We start from the raw sequence: 25,862 nt of genomic DNA on the forward strand, positions 1-25,862 counted from the left end.
TTCATGGGCCATGTACTGGTATCAAATGGTGGTCCAGGAAATGCAGGAGAGTGGCAATACAGTGAAGCAGTTAATACAGGTATTGCTATTGCCTCACAGCTCCAGCAACCTGGGTCAAATCTTTATCTCGGGTGCTGCTTATGAGAAGTTTCCTTGTTTTCCCGTGACCCTGTGAGTTTCCTCCCATGTTCTAAAAAATGTGTGGATTAGTCAGTTAAATAGCCTCTGTGCAGATAAGAGATGGAATCTGGGGAAGTTAATGAAAAGTCGGGGAGATTAAAATTCGTCAGTTTAGGATTCATGTAAAAATGGGGGCTTGATCTTCAGCACGGACTTGACAGGCTGAGTGGCCCATTTCTGCTCTGTATCTGGATTTTAAAATTGCAGAGCTTTCGAACAGTTAACAGGAAACTTGACTTCTTGTCAGCATAGAAGGCTGTGAATCTGATAACTTTACAAAATGTGGCTTTTTAATTTTATATTCATGACCATTACAACATGTAAATAACATTTTGTTAAGTACATGTATAGGAAATGTTTAGAAGAGTATAGGATAAGTACAGGTGAATGGGACTAGCTCACATGGGGAACTTGGGACTGTTTCTGTGCTGTATAGCTAGCTCTATGATACTATGAATCTACATGGTAGTTAAAAAAAACATTTTCTCAACCCATTAACCCCATTAAACTCAGTGGTGGTGTCTGCTGATGGACCTTGCCAGTATCACTTTGAAATGGATATAAAAACCTATGATTGTGACCCAAGTATAACTCCAGCTATGGAAAAGCAATAGGGAAAGACTACTAATTTCCAGACCACTAAAATAGATGTATGGCTTTAACAAATTGTCTTTTTGTTTAAATTTAATTTAAATTTAATTGTGTTCACTTATTAAATTAACTTTAATTATGGTGAAAATGCAATAAAACATCTTTGCTAATGGCTTCAGATATCTGTTTCATTGAAGTGCCTTACACTATTTCTATCTGAACACTGACAAAATATTCAGTGAGGTCTTAGATGAATATATTGCATCTCCTACTGTTGAAGCCATAATTGGGGCATTTCCCTGAGATTGAGCCTGCATCTTTGGCCATCGAAGAAGGTGGAACTGATATTGAATTTTGATTGGCAGCTCATTTGTGCCAGGACAATGAGTAACTTGTGTTAATGTTTAATTGCAATAAAAAAGGAAGAAAAACATGTTTGATTTATTTAATTGAATGAACTTCAGCAAGACCTTTGACAGGGTCCTGAACATGGAAGGCTGATCCAGGAGTTTAGACCACATGTGTCCAGGGTGAGCTGGTGAATTAGACACAAAATTGGTGTGACAGAAGGAGACGGAAGTGGTAGTGGAGACTTGTTTCTCAGACTGGAGGCCTGCAATCAGTGATGTGTTGTAGGGATTGGTGCTGAGTCTACTCATGTTCATCGTATATGTAAAAATCTGGATGAGAATGTAAGTGGCATGGTAATTAAATTTGTGGATGACATTAAAATTGGTGGTACAATGGGCAATAACGAAGATTACCTAGGATTCCAACAGGATGTAACCAAGTGAGTACAAAGGTTGAAGAATGACAGATAGAGTTTAATTTGGATAAGTGTGAGGTGTGGCATTTTGATAAGTTAAACCAGGGAAGGATTTGCATAGTAAATGGCAGGGCCTTAGAGAATGTTGTGGCACATAAAGACCAAGGGTATAGATACATAGTTCCCTGAAAGTGGCAACATATGAAGGCAGGGTGGTAAAAAAAAATGACCTGGCACACTTTGTTCATCATAAGAATATAAGAAATAGGAACAGGAGTAGGCCATCTGGCCCATCGAGCCTGCTCCACCATTCAATAAGATCATAGCTGACCTGATCATTGATCGAACTCCACCTATCTGCCCTTTCCCTATATCCCTTAATTCCTTTTTTATGTAAAAATCTTAAAAACTGAATCTTAAATATGTTTAATGGAGAAGCCTCAACTGCTTCAGATAGTGTACTGAGTACAGAGTTGAGTTGTCATGTTATATCTGGATGGTAATGCAACTTTTGGATTTCTGGAGGTCCTGCTGTTGGAAAGATGCCAATAAACTGGAAAGGGTGTGTAGTGCATTATCAGTAACCACAAGGTTAGGCTGAGGGAACGATAGGCTTTAATATACAGAAGAACCTTGCTGGCCCAGATCAAGGTATAGGAATGGAGGGAATGGAGAGGTGGCTCGACCTTTATGGCCCAAGACCACGGGGGAGGAGTAATAGTGTATGAGTCATCTGTGGGCGGGCCAGCTCCATATAAATAGTAGCCAACAATAGCTGTATACAATGGAGGAAACATAGGGTGCAAAAAAAAGATTCATGAGGATAGAGGGATTGAGTTAAAAAGAGTGGTTGGATTGTCTAGAACCTTTCTCCCTGGAATGTGGAAGGCTGAGGGATTACCTTAAAGAGCTATACAAAATCATTAGTGGTATGGATAAGGTGAACTCAGTCTTTTTCCTGGAGCAGTAAAATCTACAACTCGATTTATTTATTGGGAGGTGAAATTATTTAAAAGAGACCTGAGGGGCAACTTTTTTTTTACTCAGAGAGTTATGGATATATGGAACAAGCTGCCAGAAGAAGTGGTAGAGGTGGGCATAATTCCAAGATTTAAAATACATTTCAACACGTAGGAAAGGTTTCCAAAGTAAAAGATGAATATTTTTAAAATGGTCTAATAATCTGGATTTGCTTTGTGGTGGTAAACAGCAACCTCTGGAGATCAGTAGTAGTTACTGCAAAGCTCTCAAACAATGTCCTTAATTTTAAATCCTGATGTTTGACTAATAATCAAAGCTGACCAACATTACTGATGACAGAAGTGAACTACTACACTGCATTTGACTTGAGATACATATATCAGGATCATCCATATAGGCTAATTCCTGCCCCAAAAATCCTTCCTGGTATTAAACAGCTGAAGATAAATTCATACATTTATCAATGAACATTTAGTCATTATGCATTTATTAGATATTCTGTACGGTAATGTTATTTATCAGAGAAAGTGTTAGAGGTGATAAAAATTGCAAGATTTAAAATACATTTCAACAGGTGGGGAATGTTTGAAGGTTTTCAAAGTGGGTGGCATGGTTAGCATAGCAGTTAGTGCAACACTGTTACAGCGCCAGCAATTGAGTCCCGGGTTCAAATGCCACGCTGTCTGTAAGGAATTTGTACCTTCTCCCTGTGTCTGTGTGGGTTTCCCTGGGGGTTCTGGTTTTCTCCTACAATTCAAAATGTAAAATACAACCGGGGATGTCAGTCAATTGGGTATAATTGGGCGGCATGGGCTCATGGGCTGAAATGTATGTCTACCTTAAAAATTAAAAATTAAATTAAATTAAAAGTAAAAGAGGAATATTTTAAAAATGTTCTAATAATCTCTGTTGCTCTGCGTTGGTAAACAGCAATCTCTGAAGATCAAAGATTGCTATTTATCACTGATCTTTGATTTGTGAAAAAAATGGGGTAGATCAGAGCCCCCCCCCCCACCCCAGGTCCCCTTTAAATCTTTTCCTGTCATCTTAAATCTAAGCCACTAGTTTTAGATTAATTTACTCTGTGGGAAAAAAGCTGACTATTTACCTTATCTATGCTCATGATTTACAAACTCTCTAAACTTCTATTAGCTTCCTACACTCCAGGGAGAAAAGTCCCAATTTATCTCACCTCTTCTTATAAGATTTCTAGTCTCGGCAATAATATTTTGAATTTTTTCTGTACCCTTTCCATCTTAATAATATCTTGCCAATAGCTGTGTGAAATATAAAGTGTTCACAATCACTACTCTGGAGACAAAGTCTTGGAGAACAGGTTCAGCTTTATTTTGAGTCTGTAGAATCGGGTGTCCCTGGTCTGGAGACACACCAGAGGTTCTGAATCATCACTCCTTTGTACAGTCCTGCGCTCAACATCACTTCACCTTCATTTACCTTCTTCCAATCAGAATCCAAAACATTACAACATTTTCCTTCTCCCTTCCATCAATCCAGGTATCACTCAGTTCCTCCCTCTTCATACATCGCATGTTATGTTAATTAGATCATTCCCTCCTTAGGGGTGTCTAAGTTAATATTCATGTCTCTATTAAGCAAGTGCAGTACTAGCTATAGGCTACCTTAGGTCACTGTACCAGCCTGAACCAGATCCTTGCATCCTTGGGGCTCGAGATAAGAAGGGGCCCACTAGTTAGTACTGTCTACCCTCAAGCTCTTGCATTCCATCACTTTTCACAGAATGGTGTGAGTTTAATCACTTTCAACCATTTTTCACAGCTGGATGATCAAAACATACAATACCAAATGCGGTCTCACCAACATGCTGAACCTGTGTAGCATGATGTCCCTGATCATGTAGTCAATGGCCTGACTAATGAAGGCAAGCATGCCAAACACCCTCTCCACCACCCTGTCATCTATGCTCAATATTTTGAAGACAGGTCAAAATATTGATTGATTCATGATGTAAACCTTGTTCTGAGACATTCCAGGTTGCTTTTTAAATGAATTACCTGTGCCAATTATTCATTTTGAGAGCTTGAATTAACATTTTAAATATTAACATTAAAATTATCACTATTTTTGGCTGTGGAATTTCTGCATTGAATGTTTTATGGTTCTATTGTGTACTCAATTTAGATATACAAGAAAAATTTGGATAGGTAGATGGATGGGAGGGGAATGAGTGCAGGTCAATGGGTCGAGGCAAAATAATAGCTTGGTACAGACAAAATGCACAAAGGACCTCTTTCTTTGCTATAGTGTTCTATGTTTCTATCCGAATATCCATGTAATTTAGGTGGGATCAAATATGGAAAAAAGTTACGGAATTTAAATAATTTCTGCACAATTATTTTGAGTCTTTAATACATTATTTGAAGCTCCTCTTTTTACAAAACTAGCATGTCCCCAACTGTATGGCAAGTTTTCATTAATTGATTAATTAGCTTGCTCTGTTTGTATGAAAATTTGACATTTGTTTTGTGTATATAAGTTCCCTGAAGATTACTCCATTTTAAACTCTGGAAACTAACCAGTGAAGAAGATTGTAATGATAGAGTGCCACTAGAAGTAGTGGGAGACGGGTTTTTGGCAGCTGGGAGTAGATTAAAAATGGATGCCTCCACAAGGTCGTTTGTATACTGTAGCTAATAAAGTATAATTATTATAAAACAACCCGCTTCTTTATTACAATAAAAGAAGCATCACAAGGTACCAGGAGTGAAAGAAACAACAGGAGTGTGTAGAGTGAGAATCAGTCAATAGCAGCAGAAAACATGGAGAACATAAAGACTCCTGATGCTGTAAATTGGACTGGAAATGTCAATCATGTTCAAACAACTATTTATGCTGTACCTGCAAGCCGTTGGACTCGTTAGCAAACCTGATGCAGGGAAGATTGCACTGCTACTTACTGTAGGGTGGGGTGGACTTCAAGCACTAGAGGTTTCAATATATTATTTTTTTTCCAGGGCAAGTTTGACAAGGTTATCAAGATGTTTGATGAACACTGTTCACCAAAGAAAAATGAAACATTCAAGAAGTACACTTTTTCTTGTGCACACAGCTGCAGGGAGAGAGCTTTGATACTTTTTAAAGGACTTGAAATTCAAAGCAGAACATGCAATTTTGGATTGTTGCAAGATTCAATGATCCATGATCAAATGTGTTCGTAATTAATGATAACCATGTGAAAAAGTTCAGTGATAGTGCAAAAGCGAGTAAAAATGAAGCCAGTCGTAGCCACAGTGTCTGGACACACACATAAACAAAAAAACATGAGACAGAAACAACAAAACGGTGGAGAGATTCAATTGTAAACGATGTGGCACTCAAAAAGTCTGTAATGTGCAAAGGGCAGAATCACTAGGCAAAGCAATGTTTTTCCAAAGGGAAACAAAGCAGAAGTTAAAACATGCACACTGTACATTCTATAGAAGAAACTGCTCTTATTGATTCACTCTTCATTACCATGGTAGTGGAGAAAGACTATAAACCAACAGACACTGAACAGTCAAGCAGGAACAGAGACAAGCAGGATAAGTGGACTGCGTCATTGCATACAAATGGAATAAATATTCCTTTCAAGCTGGACACAGGGGCAAAGGTTAATTTGATCTGTGAGCGCGACATCAGGGCAAAATAAATCCATACATCCTGTACAGCTGAAGGCCTACAATGGGCAGAGCATTGGCATGAAAGGTACATGTAAACTCAAGGAGAATGTTAAAGATAAAGAGCACCTTCTCTGCTTCAGAGAATCACTGCTTGGTGACAAAGCATGTGAAACCTTAAGCCTAGTCAAGAGTATCTACCACATTAACCGCAACAATGCATGGAACAGCATAGAGGAAATACTGGATCAATTTCTGGACATCTTCAAGGCATTTGGAGTTCAACCATTCACCTATAAGATACATTTAAAAGAGGATGCACAGCCAGCAGTGCATGCTCCAAGCCAGGTTCCAGTGCCACTAAAAGCTCAAGTAGGAACTTGACAAAATGATGGTATTAGTGTCATAAAGAAAGTGGAGGAGCCTACAGAATGGGTGAACTCAATGGTGGGTGTCAAGAAGAAGAATGGTGACCTATGCATGTGCATGGACCCAAAAGACTTGAATGCCAATATAAAAAGAGAACATTATCAGATTCCAACCAGCGATGAAATTACAAGGGAGATGGCCAGTGCAAAGTTTTTCATCAAATTGGATGCATCCCAGGGATTCTGTCAAATAAAACTGCATGAAGATAGCACAAAATACTGTACATTTAATACACTGTTTCACCGATACTCTTGTCTGAGGATGCCTTTTGGAATTTCCTTAGCTCCAGAAGTGTTCCACAGAACAATGGAGCACTTCATAGAAGGGATAAATGGGGTACGTGTGTACATGGATGACATTATCCTTTGGGGATCCACACAAGAACAAAACAATGAGAGGCTTATCAAATGCATCCAGTTGGGAGATAAATTGCCAGAGGCAGGTGTGGAGCCAGACAAGAGCAAGGTAAAAAGAAATTTTAGTGATGCCAAAACCCATTGACAAAAAGGCATTTGAGAGTACTGGGAATGATCAATTTCATTGGCAAATTCATACCAAGACTCTCTTCCAAAACAATGTACCTAAGGAAGTTGTTACAGGACAAATGTGAATTCAAGTGGACAGACAACCATGAGGGAGAATGGGGATGACTGAAGACCATTCGAACTACAGAACCAGTGCTTTTGACATTGTTTGATGCATCCAGAAGGACGATAATATCTGTGGATGCTTCAAAAGACCGAATAGGAGCTGAATTACTTCAGGCTCTGGGTGAAGATTGGAGGGCAGTAACATACGCATCAAAGATGATGACAACATCTGAATGTTGATATAAGCAGATCGAGAAAAAGTGTCTATGCCTGGTCTTTGGCTTTGAGAAATTCCACAGTTATATGTATGGTCTACCAACATTCATGGCAGAGAAAACCACAACCCATTAATATCAATAATCAGGAAAAATCTCAGTGAGATGTCGCTGTGAATCCAAAGACTGATGATGAAGCTACAATGTTATAATTTTGAATTGGTGTGCACACCAGGAAAACGTATTGTGTTAGCTGATGCATTATCCAGGGTAACGACACAGAGTGAAGCACACAATGAAAGTTCCACAGAGACAGTTGTGAATCTCCAGGTGAACCTGATCACCGAATCTCTTCCCGAATCTGACATGAAATCCAAGCAGATCACAGCTGGAACAGAAAAGGACACAGTTCTACAGAAGCTCATCAAGAATCTGAATAAAGGATGGCCTAGAGGTGAATGTCAGCCATACTACAACATCAGAGCTGAGCTGAATGTTGTCAATAGGCTTCTACTCAGACAGCAGAATTATCATTCCTCAATCACTGTGACAAGACAGCATGAGGGGCACCTTGGAATGGAAAAATGCAAAAAGAGGGCCAGAACTGCTGTTTATTGGCCGGAGATAAACGCTGACATTGAGAGGATGGTTTCAAGCTGTAAGTCCTGTATGAAACATCACACAAAGCAGACAAAGGAACCCATGATCGTAACTGACTTATCAGCGGAAACATGGCAGAAAGTTTGGACTGATCTGTTCTCGTGGATGGAGATAATTACTTTCTTGTTTTTGACTATCTTTCTCTTTAAAATTTTTTTTAAATGATTTTAATAAAGGACCTACAAAAAAGGGTACAATTCAATAAGATTGTATGGACAGTTATATAAACTAAATACGATATTTTGTATATCACTTACAGACATAAATTGTAAATCATATCCATAATTCATATTCTAAATAGTATAATCCCTTTTATTTGGGGAAAAACCTCTTAAAATACAAAAAAAGGAAAGAAGAAAATAGTAGAGGAGAAAAACGCAAACTTCTTACCTAATAGCATTGCCAGATGCTATATATGACTGGTATTAAAGGAAAAATGAAGGTTAAAAAAATATATAAGAAACATGGAAAAGATACAAGTCAAACAATTTATGACTCATTATCTTACTTTATAATTTTACTCCAGTGTAATGAAATTGTAATTAAAAAGCAAGGGACACTGCAGGAACAGACAAATGCAGAAGATCCAGCCTACACAGCAACAGAGGAAACACCACCAGTGCTGGACAGTAGTGGACCAGCAGAGCCAACACAAGCACCTGTGATAAGAGGATCCACATGCGTTATCAAAGCACCTGACAGACTCTATCTCTCTAAGAGAAAGAACTGCACACTTAAAAAGTTTGTGCTGCTGATGTTGTGTTGATGTTTGTGTTGAACTTAAAATTGAAATGAATACTGTATTAGTGTGTCAAGTTGTTAGATTAAACATCTCAAGGAAAAGGGGCATTAATAATAGCGTGCTAGTGATAATCCTGACCACCAGAGGGAGTCAGAGATGAGTTGCAGCTGTTAGAAGATTCAAAATGGATGCCTCCATGAGGTTGTGTGTATACTGTAGCTAATATAGTTGTTATAAAAGAACCAGTTTCTTTATTACAATAAAAACACTAGATCAGGGATACAGAGAAGAACTCACTGAGTAGAACCCCAGACAGGTTTATCTAGTTTGGGAATATCTAAATACAAGTAATGGGTTTTGGAAGTTTTTGGAGCATCTGAATGTTAGCAATGGGTTTTGAAAGTGAACAAGAATCATGTAACTAAAGAGTTAAGGCTGTAAAAAATGAGTTCAGTGATTGAATAAGTTAGTGAACCACTATCACCTGTTTAGATGCATCTCCCTGGCTTGATAAAATGATGGAAATGATAATGGTCAAAAATCAAACAAGAAGACAATAAAGTAATTATCTGACCTAACAGAACCATTTTCATAAGCAGGTAAGATTAATTTTACTTGTCACATTTTATCTTGTGCAATGTGAAGGACTCTTCTGCAAGTAGTTTAACAGACTGTGTCTAGCATTTATATAGCTATGTAAAGAGTACAATTATAGAGTCACAATGAAAAGAAAAATCAATTAGTATCAAGCAAGGGCAGCATGAGGGCACTGTTATGGGATTTATTCAAGAGCCTTTAAGTTTGTTGGTGTGTGTGTTTCACACTCTTTTGAGTCTTTTTCCAGATAGGAGGAAAATATCTCATACAGGGAGGAGGTTTCTTCTATGAGCAGACTGGCAGGTCACATACAACTCTGAGATTCTTTTTCTGTGGGTGACACAAAATTACCACTTATTGGTAGTGGAAAAAACCACTTATTGGTAGTGGAAAAAATACTGTTCACAATGTATATATGTAAACAAATAATTGTAAACAGATAACAAATGTAAACAAACCAACTGTGCAATACAGAAAATTAAAAAAAAAAACAATGAAGTGCACAAGTAAGAGATTTTAAATGAATTCCTGATTGAGTTTGTTGTTGAGGAGTCTGATGGAGGAGGGGTACCAGTTGTTCCTGAACCTGGTGTTGTGAGTCTTGTGGCACCTAGACATCTTTCCTTTTGGCGACAGTGAGAAGAATGTGTGTGCTGGGTGGTGTGGATCCTTGATGACTGCTGCTGCTCTCTAAGGGCAGTGTTCCCTGTAGACGTACTCAATAGTGGGGAGGGTTTTGACAGTGATGTTCTGGGCTGTGTCCTTTTGCAGAGCTTTATGCTCAGGGGAATTGGTGTTCCCATAGCAGACCACGATCCAGCCAGTCAGCACACTTTCCACCACACCTCAGCAGAAATTTGTCATAGCAAACCTCCTCAAACTTCTGAAGAAGTAGAGGTGCTCTCGTGCTTTCTTCACGATGCCTTTAGTGTATTGGGTCCAGGAAAGATCCTCAAAGATAGTGATTCCCAAGAACTTAAGTTTGCTCACCCTTTCCATCTCTGATCCCCCAATGATCACTGGATTGTATACCTCTGGCTTTCCCTTCCTGAAGTCAATAATCAGCTCCTGTGTTTTGGTGACATTGAGTGCAAGTTGTTGTTGGTGCACCATTCAACCAAGTTTTTACTCTCTCTGCTGACTCATCGGCCTTTTTTATAAAACCCACGACAGTGGTATCATCATGGTGCTATTGTCATTTCTAACATTACATTCAGCACAATTTCCAGGGTGTAGGATTACAAGGAAAAGGAAGATCACAAGCATGAGAGCACTGCATGTAGTTTTCCTTGTGTAGAATACTCATTGTCAAACAAGTGAAATGTTCAGTCTATTTCTAACTGTACAGTCGCAGCAGAATCATGTACAATTATTTCCCTGTGCATTCATTATCATTACCTCCAAAGTCTGCCACAGACCTATCTTTGGCCTATACCAAAGCATCAGTTCTTTGTATAACAAGACACACTAATGATACCTACTTCAAATTCTTCACCTCATAGTTCTTTAGACTGCAAAACTACTTAAAATGGTTTAAAAGAATTATTTCAAACAAAGGAGAAAAAGCTGGAAGTACTGAACTGGTCAGTCTGCATTTGTGGGAAAAATATAGAATCTAGATAACAGAATGTAGGGGTTGTGGAATTTAAAGGAATGGCAGTAAAGGATTGATGAATTCAAGAAAAGCTCAGAAATGCTGGAGGAACTTAGCAGATCTTGCAGCGTCCATATGAAGCAAAGGAATATAACTGACTTTTTGGGCCTGAGCTGTTCATTAAGGTATGAGTAAAAGGCAGGCAAGTGTCTGAATTGAAAGGCTGGAGAGAAGGAAAAAAATAGCAGGAAAAGGAGCACAGATGAGAGGAAGTTGATTTGGGGGGTGGGGGGGGGGGGTTCAGCTCTGAATACAGAGTCAGGGGAAAGGAGTCTGAGAGGAAAGGAAAGAAAGAGATGGAGAAAAGGAGACATAGTGATAGATGGGGGAAGGGCTAATGGAAACCAGAGAAGTCAATGATAATACTATCCGGTTGGAGGGTGCCCAGATGGATTTCTCCAATCTGCAGGCGGCCCCAGTCCATCAGTGCATGAAACCATGGAATGGTAGGCTTGTCGGCTACAAGGGTACAACCCACTACAGTATCCCATTACAATCTTGAATTGTGCCTTGAATTTGGTGGAAAGTCTTGGGGGTGTCAGGAGATGAGTATTTTGTCATGAGATATTCAACATCTGACCTTTTCTTGTAGCCACAATATTTGTGTACTGTAGCTGGTTGAGTTGAGATTGTGAATTATGGTGACCATGCACCCTTTTGGCTTGGCTTCGCGGACAAAGATTTATGGAGGGGTATGTCCACGTCTGCTGCAGGCTCGTTGGTGACTGACAAGTCCGATGTGGGACAGGCAGGCATGGTTGCAGCGGTTGCAAGGGAAAATTGGTGGGTTGGGTGTTGGGTTTTTCCTCCTTTGTCTTTTGTCAGTGAGGTGGGCTCTACAAATGTTGGATATCTCTTTCTCTACAAATGTTGGATATCTACCACTAGGTGGCATGACCTTAATAAAATTGTTTTTTTAATTAAAATTAATAGTTTAGTTGTGGTTTTCAAACTTTCTCTTTCCACTCACATACCACCTTATGCAATCCCTATGTCATAGGTGCTCTGTGATTAGTAAGGGATTGCTTAAGATGGTATATAAGTGGGAAGGTTAAAAATTGGCTCTGGACCCAATTGTTACTGAAATATTTTGCTTGAGAAAAGTTGTCATTGGCCCATTTCATTTGAAGTTATGAAACCGTGCACGTAATAAGTCAATCAGGGACAATTAAAACAATGGTTTTCAAACTTTTTCTTTTCACTCATATTCCACCATAAGCAATCCCTCACTAATTATAGAGCACCGTTGGTATAGGGAATACTTAAATTGGTATGTGAGTAGAAAGAAAAAGGTTGAGAACCATTGCCCTAAGATATATAAAGCTTGGAGGGCCCCTTGTTTTTTTAAAAAAAATTACAATACAAATTTATTTTCAAATGAATGCATTTACTGATGACATATGTATCATTTGGTTGGCTTGATCTCTGTCATAGATTATAATACAGGTATAGCATAGCCTGGAAATAATACTTAAATGTAATTTTTAAAATAGTTTTAACATACATTAATATATTTTTGAGGCCCCTGCAGATTATGAGGCCTGTTTAGCATGCCTAAATCCAGCACTGGTGTTAAAACTCTCCCCTTCACCTTAAACCTATGTCCTTTGATTACTGATTTCTCTACTCTGGGCAAAATATCACTTGATCTATTCCTCTCGTGATTTCTTTTTACCTCTGAGACACCACTCCTCAATCCTCTTGCGCTCCAATGTATAAATCCCTAGCCTTCTCAACCTCTCCATGTAGCTCAAGCCTCTGAGCCCTAGCAACATCCTTGCAAATCTTCTCTGCACCCTCTCCAGCTTGACAGCATGATGACCAAAACTGAACACAATACTCCAAATGAGGCCTTGCCAATATCTATACAACTCCCTACTTCTATACTCAATACTAATGAAAGCCTTTTTAACTACCCTATCTACTTTTGACGCCACTTACAACGTACAATGTTCAAGGTTCCTTTTTATTGTCACATGATAAATTAAAAATGTAACATAGATGATATCCTTTAAGGTTTGCCTGACATAAGGCAGACAAAAAGTCACCATCAGCATTGCCCAATGCTCCTTTCATTAAGAAAGAAAGGAGGCAAAAGGGGGTCCCTTCAGAATGTCTGTGGAATTGCTTCCAGTGCTCCTGCAGCTGCACAGACTCCTGTGTGATACATTGGCAACCCAAGCTCTGACACGATCAGGAAGCCTTTAGCACCCGAGGTCCTTTGTGAGCCCTTCTAGATCTCAGCACCCTCTCAAATCCTAGCTTCGATACCTGGTTCCTATGATCCAGTGTCCAGCAGCCTGCAGCCTGTGCGGGTCCCTCAACTGCATGTTGCCTGTAGCCTGTGTGGATCCCAGCTGCTGAGCCTGCCACTGGTGCACAGCTGTGGTCAACATCCTGTAGGATCGTATCCTCTGCTCCTCCTTTTCAATAGGGGGAACATTCTCCCTATTTCTGCTGCCCTGCGCAACCCTTCATGACTGCTGCTGAGCATAGAAGCCACCATCTTGGATACAGGCATCATGGTTGTTGGATATGTACCTGTACTCCTGGATCCTTCTGCTCAGCAACACTCCTCAGATCACGACCATTCACTGTGCATGTCGTACCCAAGTTAAACCTCCCAAATACATGTAGCCAGGGTTTAGAATCCCGTGAAACCTGCTGCAGGCATTGGTGCTGTGCCCTGTGTTTTATCATGCATATGAACTATTGAAAGGAGAGTGGAGGTGGTATGATTATGGATGACTCCAAAATAAGTGGTATATAGACAGTGAAGAATTTTACATACAGTTAACCTAGAACATTACAACACAGTCCAGGTCCATCAGCCCATGATGTTGATCTGATGTATGCAAACTTCACAACATTCTGATTTTTCTATATCTTACACCCCTAATTGTCTAATTTTCTGACATCCATATGTCTATTTAAGACTTTTCAATGTCCCATCGTACCAGCTTCCACCTCCATCCCTGGCATTGCGTGTACATGTGTGCATGTGTACACATGTGTGTCTGTGTGTATACACAATCTTAATTCCTCATGATCTTGCATACCTCTATTAAGTCACCTCTCAATAGTTTGTCTAATGTTACATAGAATTATAGATCAAGATGGAAAGTGCAAAGGAACGGCAGATGAAATGAAGTGATGTATTTTGGGACATTAAACAAGGCAGGTAATTCACTGTGAAGAGTGTGCTTCTGAGGGGTGTTGTACAATGTGTATATGTACATAATTCCCTGAAAGTGATGACACAGGTAGACCAAATAGTGAAGAAGCATTTTCCATGCTTGCCTTCATTAGATGGAGCACTGAGTACGATAATTGGCATGTCATGTTCCAGGTATACAAGATGACGACTTGGAACATTGTCTCCAGTTCTGGTCACCATATCCATAGATAGGAATGATGTACTTTGGCTAAAAAGGGTGAAGAAAAGATTCATAAGGATGTTATTGGGACTTGAAGGATTGAATTATAAGGAGACTGAATAGGCGGGGACCTTTATTCAGGAATCTCTGGGTGAAACCACAGGTACAGTCAGCCAATGGGAGTGTCCCGACAGATAAATAATCAGATAATGGTTTACCACATTCATCCCTTGTTTTTAAAGAGTTCGGAGGGGTGAAATGCATTAGATATAATAATAAGTTGAGTCTCAAGGGCGGTCTGATTTGCCAGTGCGACCGTTGTTGTACCGGCTGTGACTGCGGTGTAGCGATGGAGGCCTGTATAGTCTGGGGTGCCTGTATGCAGTCATCAGCATGGGCTTGGGTGCACGGAGTCATCTGACATGCCATCCATTGGGGATGAGGTAACCTGACATGGCCCGTTGCATCATGGATGGCGAGAGGTGAAAGGGGTGCAGAGTGATCAGTAATGGTTTCCAGAGTCCCTGAGGGTGTCAGATCCCTAATAGAGGCTGCGTCTTCGTATCCATCAGGATATGCCACATAGGCATATTAGGAGTTGGCATGGTGGAGATAGACCCTTTTGACCAGTGGGTCTTCATGTTTCCAGAGTAGGACTGGCCCTGGGGACGTCAGTCATGCCAACAGCATAGTCCCTGTAGTAGACTTTCTAGGAAATGAAAACATTCATTCATATGATGTGGCATTACATAAGAGTGACTTTATCGACTGGACTGCCTCAGGGAGGACCTCTTGCCAGTGAAAGACAGGAAGGCCTCTAGATTGCAGGGCTAGGAGGACGGTCTTCCAGACTGGCATTCTCCCTTTTCACCTGCCCATTCCCTCGGGGGGTGTAGCTGATGGTCCTGCTCGTGGTGATACCTCCGGCCAGCAGGTGCTGGCACATCTCATCGCTCATAAAGGAGGGCCTCTGGTCACTATGAATATAGCAGGGTGAAGCGTCAGTGTAGGGGCTTTGATTGTGGCAGCTGTCATGTCTGGGCAGGGGATGGTGAATGGAAAACACAAGTACTCGTCAATGATGTCGAGGAAGTACACATTGCAGTCTGAGGAGGGGTGGGGCCCTTTTAAAATCGATACTCAGTCGTTCAAAGGGTCGGGTGGCCTTTATCAAATGCGCTCTGTCTGGCTGGTAGAAGTGCGGTTTGCACTCAGCACAGACCTGGCAGTTTTTGGTCATTGTCCTGATCTCCTTGATGGAGTAAGGCAGATTATGATCCTTGACAAAGTGAAAGAACCTGGTGACTCCAGGATGGCAGAAATTATTATGGAGAGCTTGTAAGTGGTCAGTTTGTACACTGGTACAGATTTCACAGGATAGAGCACCTGGAGGCTCATTGAGTTGTTGTAATTGTAGGTGGAAAGTTCAATTCTCCACCTCAATATCTTTTCGTTTTTGATTTTACCTCACTGATGGTCATTGAACATGAACATGACTGCACATTGGTCAGTTAGCAAGGTAAATTGTTTGCCAGCCAGATAGTGCCTCAATAGCCTTGGCCTCTTTTGCGACAGAAGAGTGCCGAATTTCGGGGCCATGTAGTGAGCGGGAGAAGAAAGGATGGTTAAGTGTGGCAGCTAGGGTGAAATCAGATGCATCATTCTCCACCTGGAATGGGGTGGATTTGTCCACAGCATGCATTGTAGCCTTAGTGATGTCTGCCTTGATGCGGCTGAAGGCTGAACAGGCATCTGGTGTTAGGGGAAAGGAGGTGGATTTAATGAGAGGGTGGGACTTGTCCACATAGTAAGAGGAGCAAGCCGGCACTTTTTTAGGGCTTTGAGGAACTTGCTTTTGGAACTTCCCCTGAGGTCAGGGTCTGGGCCAATAAATCCATTCTCAATGACACAACCAAAGATGGGAAGGCGGGTAGTGCGAAATACACATTTGTTCTTAATATACATGAGGTTGAGGAGTCTGGCAGACTGTAGGAATTTTTGGAGGTTGGCGTCATGGTCCTGCAAGTAATGGCCACAGATGGTGACGTTGTCTAGAAAGAGGAATGTGGCCTGCAGTTCATATTGGTCTACCATCCAGTTCATCTCCCACTGGAAGTCCGAGACACTATTGGGGACGCTGAAAGAGACCCTCATGAAATGATAGAGGTGGCCACCCACCTCAAAACCAATATATTGGTGGTCCTCTGGGCAGATGGGGAGCTGGTAATATGCTGACTTTAGGTCAATGGTGGAAAACACCTGATATTATGCGATTTGGTTTAATGTGTCAGATATACGGAGGAGGGGATATGCGTTCAGCTGTGTGTATCTATTAATGGTCTGACCTTAGTCAATAACTATTCTGCTTTTCTCCCTGTCACCCACCACCACTTGTGCTCTTCAAGGGTTGGTGCTGGGCTCAATGATCCCCTCATTGAGTAGCCACTGCACCTCTTCCCTAATAAAGGTCCCGTCTCTTGAACTGTACCATCTACTTTTGGTGGTGATGGGTTTACAGTCAGGGGTGAGGTTGGCAAACAGTGGTGGAGGGGTGATTTTGAAGGTGGACAGTCCACAGGTCATGCTTGCTGGCCGGTTAGGTTGTTGGCCGGGGGTGGTGAGGGGGAGCGGCTGAAGGGTAGTTGTTGGTAGAGCACAGTGGGTGGTTCTAAAAACTGTTGGTTCCAGACAGTGAGGAGGAGTGGGGCCCATCTTATTCCATCGTCATGGTTTTAAGGTGACAATGAACGTCCAGTCCCAGTAGCATGGCAGTGCATAGCTGTGACATCACTATGTTTGAAGTCCTTCTAATCCATACCCCGCACGGTCAGGGTCACAACACAGTAGCCGTGGATATCAGCCAGGTACAACTTTGGGGCCAAGGAGATCATTGGAGATTATTGGCCTTATCATGAAAGAGAAGGGCTGTACGATGTCAGGGTGCAGGGTGGATGAAGCTTGTTCCCACTATCAAACAGGCAACTCATCACGTGGCCATTTACCTGATTGTCTATCATTGACCTGGTGAGTTGAGAGGACTCCGCTGGTCCAACATGATGGAGGCCAGAGTTAGGTTGCTGTTTGTTGATGCAGTGGAGCATTTGTGTTTTTGGTTGGGGAATGGTGGTGACCAAGATCATGGCGCTGATCCAACGCTGCTAGGTCTCAAAGATGGCAGCCCCCACTACTTGCATGCAGTACAGCTGGGTCTCTAAGATGGTGCCCAAAATGGCAGCCCCTATGACTCGCACATGGTGCTTTTGGTTCCTGGGGATGGCTGCGTCCAAGATGGCGGCCCCACACAGTCTCCATGCAGTGCTGCTGGGTAGAGGTGATTTGGATCTATACACCTTTGAGTGGTCCCTCCTTCTTTCCACAGCTGGAGCAAATTGCATCTTTCTCTGGTCAACGTTTCCTCAGGTGCTTGCCTAGGCCACAGAAGTAGCACTTCGGGTGCTCATGGAGTACCGTGGCTGTGGTCAGGTTGCTGACTGGACATGGCAATGATGGCTTTTGGTGCTCGCAGAGTACAGCTGCTGTAGTCAGGTTGCTGGCAGGACATGACAGTGGCAGGGCATCCAAAGTTGGTGGTGCCTGAGGCAGCCACGATGCAGCTGTGTTGTCAGCCGAGTAGGCCTCCAAGTTCTGGAGGGCCACCTCCAGAGTGCCTGCCAATTTGACCGCCCTCTGCAAGTTGAGCTCACCTTGCTCTAAAGTTCTCTGACAGATGTAGTTGGACCTGATGCCTGCGACATAGGTCTCTCTAATCAGGTCCTCCGTGCTCTCTGCAGCCGTCACAGCCTTGCATTCCCAGGCCCATCTAAGTGTTTGCAGGGCCCTCTGCACTCGATTCCCCTGGTCACTATTTTTGGATCACCAGGTGGTGTCTTGCATAGATTTCATTTAATTTTTTCAGGTCCTGGCCTTTCACGATGTCCTTTGCTTCTGGGTATGTCACAGCATTCCTGATCATTAAGTACACCAGGGGCCGAACTGAGGAGTTCAGTACCTGTAGTTTGTCGTTCTCTGAACAAACAATGGCCGATGATGCCTCTATGAAGGCCTCGAAGCAACACAGCCAAAGTTGAAAGTTGGTAGAGCCCTCAGGCGATTGAGGGTCGATTTCCAGCTTCTCTGTCTTTAGGATCTGCTCCATTGTCAAAATTTATTGTGAATAAAATTGATGCACTATCAATAACTCCAAAAAACTGGAAGTTATGCAAAACTGACAGGCTTTTGTTCACAATAAAATAGAGGCACAACCATGCTGGTCAACTGTCCTGAGCTGGGGAGAGAGCACCTTTATTAAGCTATCCAATGGGTGTGTCCTGACAGATAAATATACAAATAATGGTTTAACACAGGACTTTGAAGATATTTATAAGATTATGAGATATATAGATAGGGTTTATGGTCACAGACCATGAGAAGGGAAAGATTTAAAAGGGACCTCAAGGGCAGGTATTTCATATAGAGGGTGATGGGTGTATGGAGCAAGGTGCCAGAGGAAGTGGGGACATTGACTATGTTTAAAAGATATTCAGGCAAATGGACAAGAAATATTCAAGTTAGGGGCCAAATGCAGCCATTTGGATGAATGCAGACAGGCACCTTGGTTGGGCTGAAGGGCTTATTTCCATATTGTATAATTCTATGAGGAGAGATTGGAAAGGTTGGGCCTGTTCCCTTTGAAGCAAAAGAGCTTAAGAGGGGACATAATTGAAGTTTATAAAATTATGATGGGTACTGATAGGGTAAAGCATTCCCCCTTAAAACTAGAGGACAGAAATTTAGGATGAGGGATAAGAGGTTTAATGGGAATTTGAGGGGGACTCTTTATCACCCAGAGGGCAGCGAGTACCTAGAAAGCTGGAGAGTATGTGGAAACGGAGTTGATGACAAAGTTTAAAATCTGTTTAGATGAACACTAAAATTCCCTCGGCAAAGAAGTACTGGAAGATGAGGTTACAATGGATGGATACCACCAGTCAGTGTGGACCTGGTAGTCTGAATAGACTATTTCTGTGCTGTCTGACTCTGATTAGGATTCTGAGAACCCTAATAGTAAATGCTCTAAGTATATAATAAGCCAGTTTGCCTCTAAAGGAGAGAGATGAAGTAACATTTCCAAGAAATCCTTTATCTGAGCAGCTGGATATCCCTCAGACCGGAAGGCAAATGAGCAGAATTAGGCCATTCAGCCCATCAAATCTACTCTGCCATTCAAATCATGGTTGATGTGTTTTCCCTCTGAACGCCATTTGCCTCCATTCTCCCCATAAATTGTCACCCCTTCTGATTAAGTACTTACTTCCTTGTGAAAAGTAAGAGAAACCATTGATCAAATTCTTAAGGGGAAAGTCACTTAATCTAGTCCAGATGACTAATTTTCATTTGGAAAATAGGCATCCCTCAATATTAACACAATAGCATTGTAATATTACAAAGTTATTCTTTAATTGTTAATGAGCTTGCAATTCATATATAGTTGATCCTGGCTACTGCTGCTCCTCAGGTCACCTGAATCTTGCTCCAATCGGCTTTTAGCTGCTACCTCATGCCTTTTTAAATTCTAACTGCTGCCTTACTATTAGCTTTATTTTCATACTATTTCGATTGTAAAGAGTATAGAAGAATTAGTTTAAATGCACTTATGTGGATGTGATGTATGAGCTAAGCAGTTTTTATTTCTCATCTTTAGTCTGTAACTGTACAATTAAGTTGAGTAAAGCTTGGAAAGCAGCCAAGTTTTTCATTCTCTCAACAAGCATAAAATTGTGTTTGAGGGGCTGTGGATGCTAACATTTACACCATATGTCTTGCTTGACTATCACAGGAACCTGGGTGAATTCTAAAACAAATCTTTTCCTCTGTGGATGTGACAATGAACAATTTGACTAAATTCGGCCATTATAACAATAGCATTAATCCGTCATGTTCGGAGAGATGAGGATGAGTCATTTAATTTAAATAATGTTGTTAGTACAGTCATCTCTGGAGAGGTGTATCTCCTGATAAGCCAGAGGGGAGTGTCACAGGATAGAGGAAAGAATGGAGTCATGAACAATCCTTAAAATAAAGTAGGCAGGAGGAAGGGAAGGAATGTTAGCATTGCGTGGTATCTTAAAAGAATCAATTTCTTTCCAATACACTTTGAAATAATTCTGTAAGACTGCAGGTGAGTCAGGAAAGAGGGGTGGAGAAATTGCACCCTTGCCTTAAATGGGACAGATGTTTTAAAGTGCACTAAACTAATTCCATTACTGTTCAATTAAGCTATTAGTCAAGTTGCATTTAGATAACAATCAGGATGAGTGCATGCATTTTTATATATATAATTAACAACATGCAGTTGTTATTACTATGTGTTCCTTCACTGGCACCATAAAGCAATGCTTACTTTGAAAATTACTCCAAGCTCGTTGCACTCTATTTAGCTGCTACTGGTATCCATGCTTTTGTTAGTGCAATAAAGAAACTATGAAAGAGCTAAGCAGCCCCAAGGTACTCCAACATCAGACAATCTCTTTATGGTCCAGGATGTTTTGCTTCCACTCTGGTTCTATGACAGCTGATGTGGTCGATGATTTGGGGCTCAGACTGCTACAGGAGAGTCTACTGCAGTGTCTGTGAGCCCCCAAATGGAGGTAAGACTCCTGACATAAGGGTGGAAAATCTCTGCCTTTGCATTTGGGTTTTTTGATTATGAAAAGGCCTACTATGTGAGCTGGATGGGTGCATTCAAGAAATCACGGTAGTCTTCGAAGCTGAGGGAGTAGCTGCCATAAGAGGGATATCATTTACAAAATAGGTCATTTTGAGGGACTGTTTCTTCTACATTGGTGGTTGAGGAATCACGACTGAGAGATACCAATCAGGCAGAAAGCAGAATTTGTTTTCTCTGGAGAACATTGATTTAGGGAAAAGAGTGTGGAATGTAGAGGGGAACTGAGGAGAACTTTTTTTTTCACCTGTAGAAAGGTACCTGGAACACTCTGCCAGAGAGAGAGGTGAAAGCAGCTTTTAAGAAGTACCTAAATGAACATAGTGAATGATATATAATATTCAGGTGTGCTTTCCTTTTTTTCTTTGGGGGGAAGGGGGAGGGATGGAAGATAAAAACAAAATTATGTATCATTTTGCATTGCTCTTATTATAATGTATTATTCAAGATGAAGAAATTATGTCTGTATTTGAAGCAAATGGGGAAAAAAAAGATGTGTATGCACATTGCCACACATCAGCAATATATGCATAAATGAGTGTGTGCATGCATGTGAGAGACTAATATAAAAGGACTGTTAAAGATTATTCCCACTGGAGTTACAAATATTGTGGTGTAAGCAGAAATATTTGGGCAATGCTGTGCATTTTATCGGCTCTGCAGTCAATTATGTTTCCATATATCAATAAATTGGGACTCTTCATCACCTCCTTCTACTGCCTCGTCAACTCGTATATCTTAGTGGCTTTCCAGCCCTCAAATATACGGGTCGTTTTCCAACAGGAATTTAAGGTTTGCATTGGTGAATTGGGGGTGCCTGCTCCCATACTTGTTGATTGTTTATCATTCACCTCAAATTGCAGATGCTTATTAATGTTGGGTTCATAAAATTACCAGTGGTAGTATGCCCCAATGTGACAATTCACTGCTTGGGTTCTTGCAGAAGGAGTGCTTGTGAAAATCCCAGGCAATTATAAATTATGTAGAACCTACTTTGCATAAGAAGATATTGCTCAGGTCCCTTTGAAATCTTTCAGCTCTCACTAGGTCTATACCTACAAGTTTTAGATTCCACTACCTGATGGAAAAAAGACTGTTACTATTTACTTTATCTGTGTGCCTCATTTTATAAACCTTCATAAAATCACCTGTCTCTTGTGTTCCAAGGGGGGGGGGGAAAAAACCCCACACCTATCCAGCCTCTCCTTGTAATTCAAGCTTACCAATCCTGGCAGCACTAATTTTTCCTGCACTCTTTCAAGCTTAATATCCTTTCAAAACTGCACATAGTATTCACCAACATCCTGTGCAATTGTAACCTGACCACACTGCTCTTGTCACAATGGTCTGACAAATTAGTGTAACCATGCTAAATAGCTCAGGCCGCAAGACCCTGCAGAGAATGAGAATAGTGAAGTCAGCAGAAAAGACCATTGGGGAACTTGTTCCTCGCATGAAGGACGTCTACTACATTCGATGCAGATGGAAAGCAATAAACGTTGTGAAAGACTCCACAAGTCTCGCGTGTAAACTGTTCTCTCTTCTGCCATCTGGCAGGATGTGTCGTAGCACTAGGGCTCTTATGTCCAGAGTGGGAAACACTTTTTTCCCCCCCAAGCCATCAGGCTCCTGAACTCCCAGCATCGTTGTGGATAGTGTGTTGTGGACTTTCAATGTATATGTCTTAATATCTTAATATTTTAATGTGTTAACTGCTTTCCTAACTTGTATCTATGTAAGTATGCTCTATGGTCCTGGAGAAACGATATCTTGTCTTACCATGTGAGCATGATATATACAATAAATAAAGGTGACTTGACGATCATCCTACCCTCGTTTTGGTAAACCTCATTGTTTGTGACCTATGATTTTTCCATGCACAAAGCCATGTAGTTTTTCTCTCTTCTGAATTTAGATTTCACAGCTACATAGTGGGATTTTAACTTCTATTTCTGAATTGTTAGTCCATGTCCCGAGGTTGCTACTTTGGTTTGACCACGTACACTCAATGCAAGGAATGGTGGTTGTGTAATGTTTAGAAAGAATTTTGTAGGGGTAAGGACTGATATCCACTTGATTAATGCCATGCCATCTGCTGTAGAGTCACTCCTAAATCAACTAGAGCCTGGTAATCCAGAGATTTGGATATCGAATCCAAAGCCTCGAGTTCAAATGTCCAAAGCAGATGTGGAATTTTAATTAATAATGCTGAATTTAAAAAAAAGAAGCAAACATCAATAATTATGATTTTTAAAAAAATAGTTGATTCATCCATCAATGGAAGAAATTTGCCATTATTATCCAATTTGACCATACCCACAGAAACAAATCCTTTGGTCCATGCTAACCAACAAGTCTCACTTACTTGTGCTTCATCCATAGTCTACTTTGGATGGATGTGTTTGTAAATGGAGGTAGATTTAACAAAGACTTTGGCTGATGAACATACAAAGATTACACATAGAAATCATATGCCAGCAGTAATGATCTTTAAGATCTTATTTTATTGGATTATAAAGTTCATTTTTATTAGCATTTTTAGTATCTTGATTCTGCTTTGTAGACTTGTTACAATCACCCACTGCAATTTTGTATTTTAAATTAAATAAGAGAATTTCAAAACCACAGATATAAGTTTCACAAGCTACACCTTAATCTTTGATTAACACTTCTTTATTTAATTGCTTTAGTGTGAGGATTGACAATCAACTCCAGAATACTTGAATAAACATTATGGAATTTAAATTTTATATATATTCCATAAAATGCCTGTCTTTTAACTAAAATATAATTTTATTTTTAAAGTGGTTTGTACACTTCACCTGTGATTGTCATTTGGCACCATATAGAATGATTTGAAAATTGTCAAATTATCAATTTTAGTTATAAAATGAAACAAAATTCTTAAATTAATACAGTTATCAATAGTAATATATATCTGGGAATTTATATAGTAAAAATAACCCTTGAATTCAGTGCCTTGGGTTTATAAACACATGAAGATTTTACAACTTGCAAAATTATCCTACATCTCTTGTGATACAAGATTAATGTATACGTTTGTTCTTAAAATTACAAATTTTTCAATAAACCAAAGTGCAACATTTTTCAATTCTAAAGGTATCTATCAATATTCTTGAGCTGCAGTTGTGTAATTGGCTGGAAAAATTCCAACATTTCCTTGGAGTTGTCCTTCCCACCAGTCAAAAGGTGATTTTGTTTGGGATGTCACTGTAATTCTATCACCTGCTTTGAAGCTGAGATCACCTGGTGCTTGTCCCTCAAACGAGTGTACTGCTGTCAAAGTTAAAGGTTTATCCCATGGATTTTCTGTGAGCCAGAAGACACTTATATGAGCTGAAAGGTCTTGAAAAATATAAAATAAATACTCTACTGGTGGAGCAGAATGACAGATGCAGAGAAATTTTACAAATGCCAGATTTGCAGGGATCGTGCTATCAACATATTACAAGCACAGTTGTGGGTGAGGAAAGACAGCCACTTTGCCAAAGATTGTTTCAGTTTGTTCATTGTTTTCTCGGAAAGCTGCTTTTCTTGGGAAAATATCATGTTTTCTTTAATTTCTAACAATTTAAGCAGGCAAGCACACTCTCTATTGGGATCCATGCCTATCTGCTTTCTAGATCTCAAGCTTTCCCAAACACCAGCTTCAAGAATATTTGTCTTTAACTTGCATGAAAGTTCTGTTGAGGCCTCATGGAATTAAAGGCTGATGTTCACCCTCAGAACACTTTCTTCAGAATTGTGTATCAAAACTTCATTGTGAAGTAGGTCAGGTTCAGAACAGTTATAACAGTTCAAAATTAGCAGTCCATCAGATGGTGTGGAAAGTTAATACGGCAGAATTGTATTCTAGAAATGAAGCAATCTCACCAAGATCTGCAGCTTGCCATATCCAATGATAATGGTCAATTAAACAAATCAAAAAGTAAAATTCCATGAGCCTCCCTTCCACAAATGTTTACAGAAGCCATCATGAATGAAAACTGGAACTTCTGTGACTGCACAGGCAGTAATTGCCATGTGGATGATCATTCTGTCCTCTCTGGCTGACCTCTTGTATCAGCCAGGCACACGTCTGTGAAGGAGAGGCAGAGTTTTATTTGCAATTTCCAGTATTAAAACAGTTAAGATGTGGGGACTGTACCATTGACTTTCTTAAATAATTCATATGGTATTTTGGTAAAGCAATTCTATTTCACAATTCAATTGCATTCAATAACTTCTGAGTGAAGTAAGGCAGAAGTCAGTTAATGGCACATCTAAAGGGACAGTCCCGAGTTTGGGGTGAACATGAAACTTTGGTGAGGCTGAAGAGCATCGTGTAAAGCTCAAGTTGCTATACCGAAGGCTTTGGGGACAGTGCAGAAGAGGTTCACAGGATATTGCTGGATTAGAGAATATTAACTATAAGGAGAGGTTGGAAGTGAAATTCTAGGAAAAGGCTGCAGTTTAACCTTTTCCGTCATAAATCTACATCAGGCAATTCAAAACCCTGATAATAATTTCAATAATTATATCTGACAGTAATTTACATTTAACATTTCTTGTCATCGAATAGCTAGAGATGGACAAAGCATTCCAGGCTGAGACACCTATACTATTAAAGACTTTAGAACGTGCCATTGAATGATGAAACATTGCATTATTCTGTGATGGAGACCCACAGTAGTTTAAAAAAAAAATGCTGGAAATCGTAA

General features: G+C 40.5%; 1 protein-coding gene across 5 annotated transcripts in view; it reads right to left on the reverse strand.

Annotated features, from left to right (window-relative positions):
- The window catches only part of sh3yl1 (SH3 and SYLF domain containing 1), a 190,846-nt gene that overhangs the window by 38,901 nt on the left and 126,083 nt on the right, over nt 1-25,862 (reverse strand). For 3 of the 5 annotated variants that reach the window (XM_069886167.1, XM_069886169.1, XM_069886168.1), the window contains exon 10: nt 23,614-24,471. The exons of 1 other annotated variant lie outside the window; for it this stretch is intronic. In XM_069886167.1, coding sequence (XP_069742268.1) covers nt 24,269-24,471 — 203 coding nt within the window. In that variant the 3' untranslated portion in view covers nt 23,614-24,268. One more of the 5 variants, XM_069886172.1, reaches the window with a different exon arrangement.

Source organism: Narcine bancroftii, chromosome 6 (genome assembly GCF_036971445.1).
Source record: "Narcine bancroftii isolate sNarBan1 chromosome 6, sNarBan1.hap1, whole genome shotgun sequence".
Classification (NCBI taxonomy): domain Eukaryota; kingdom Metazoa; phylum Chordata; class Chondrichthyes; order Torpediniformes; family Narcinidae; genus Narcine; species Narcine bancroftii.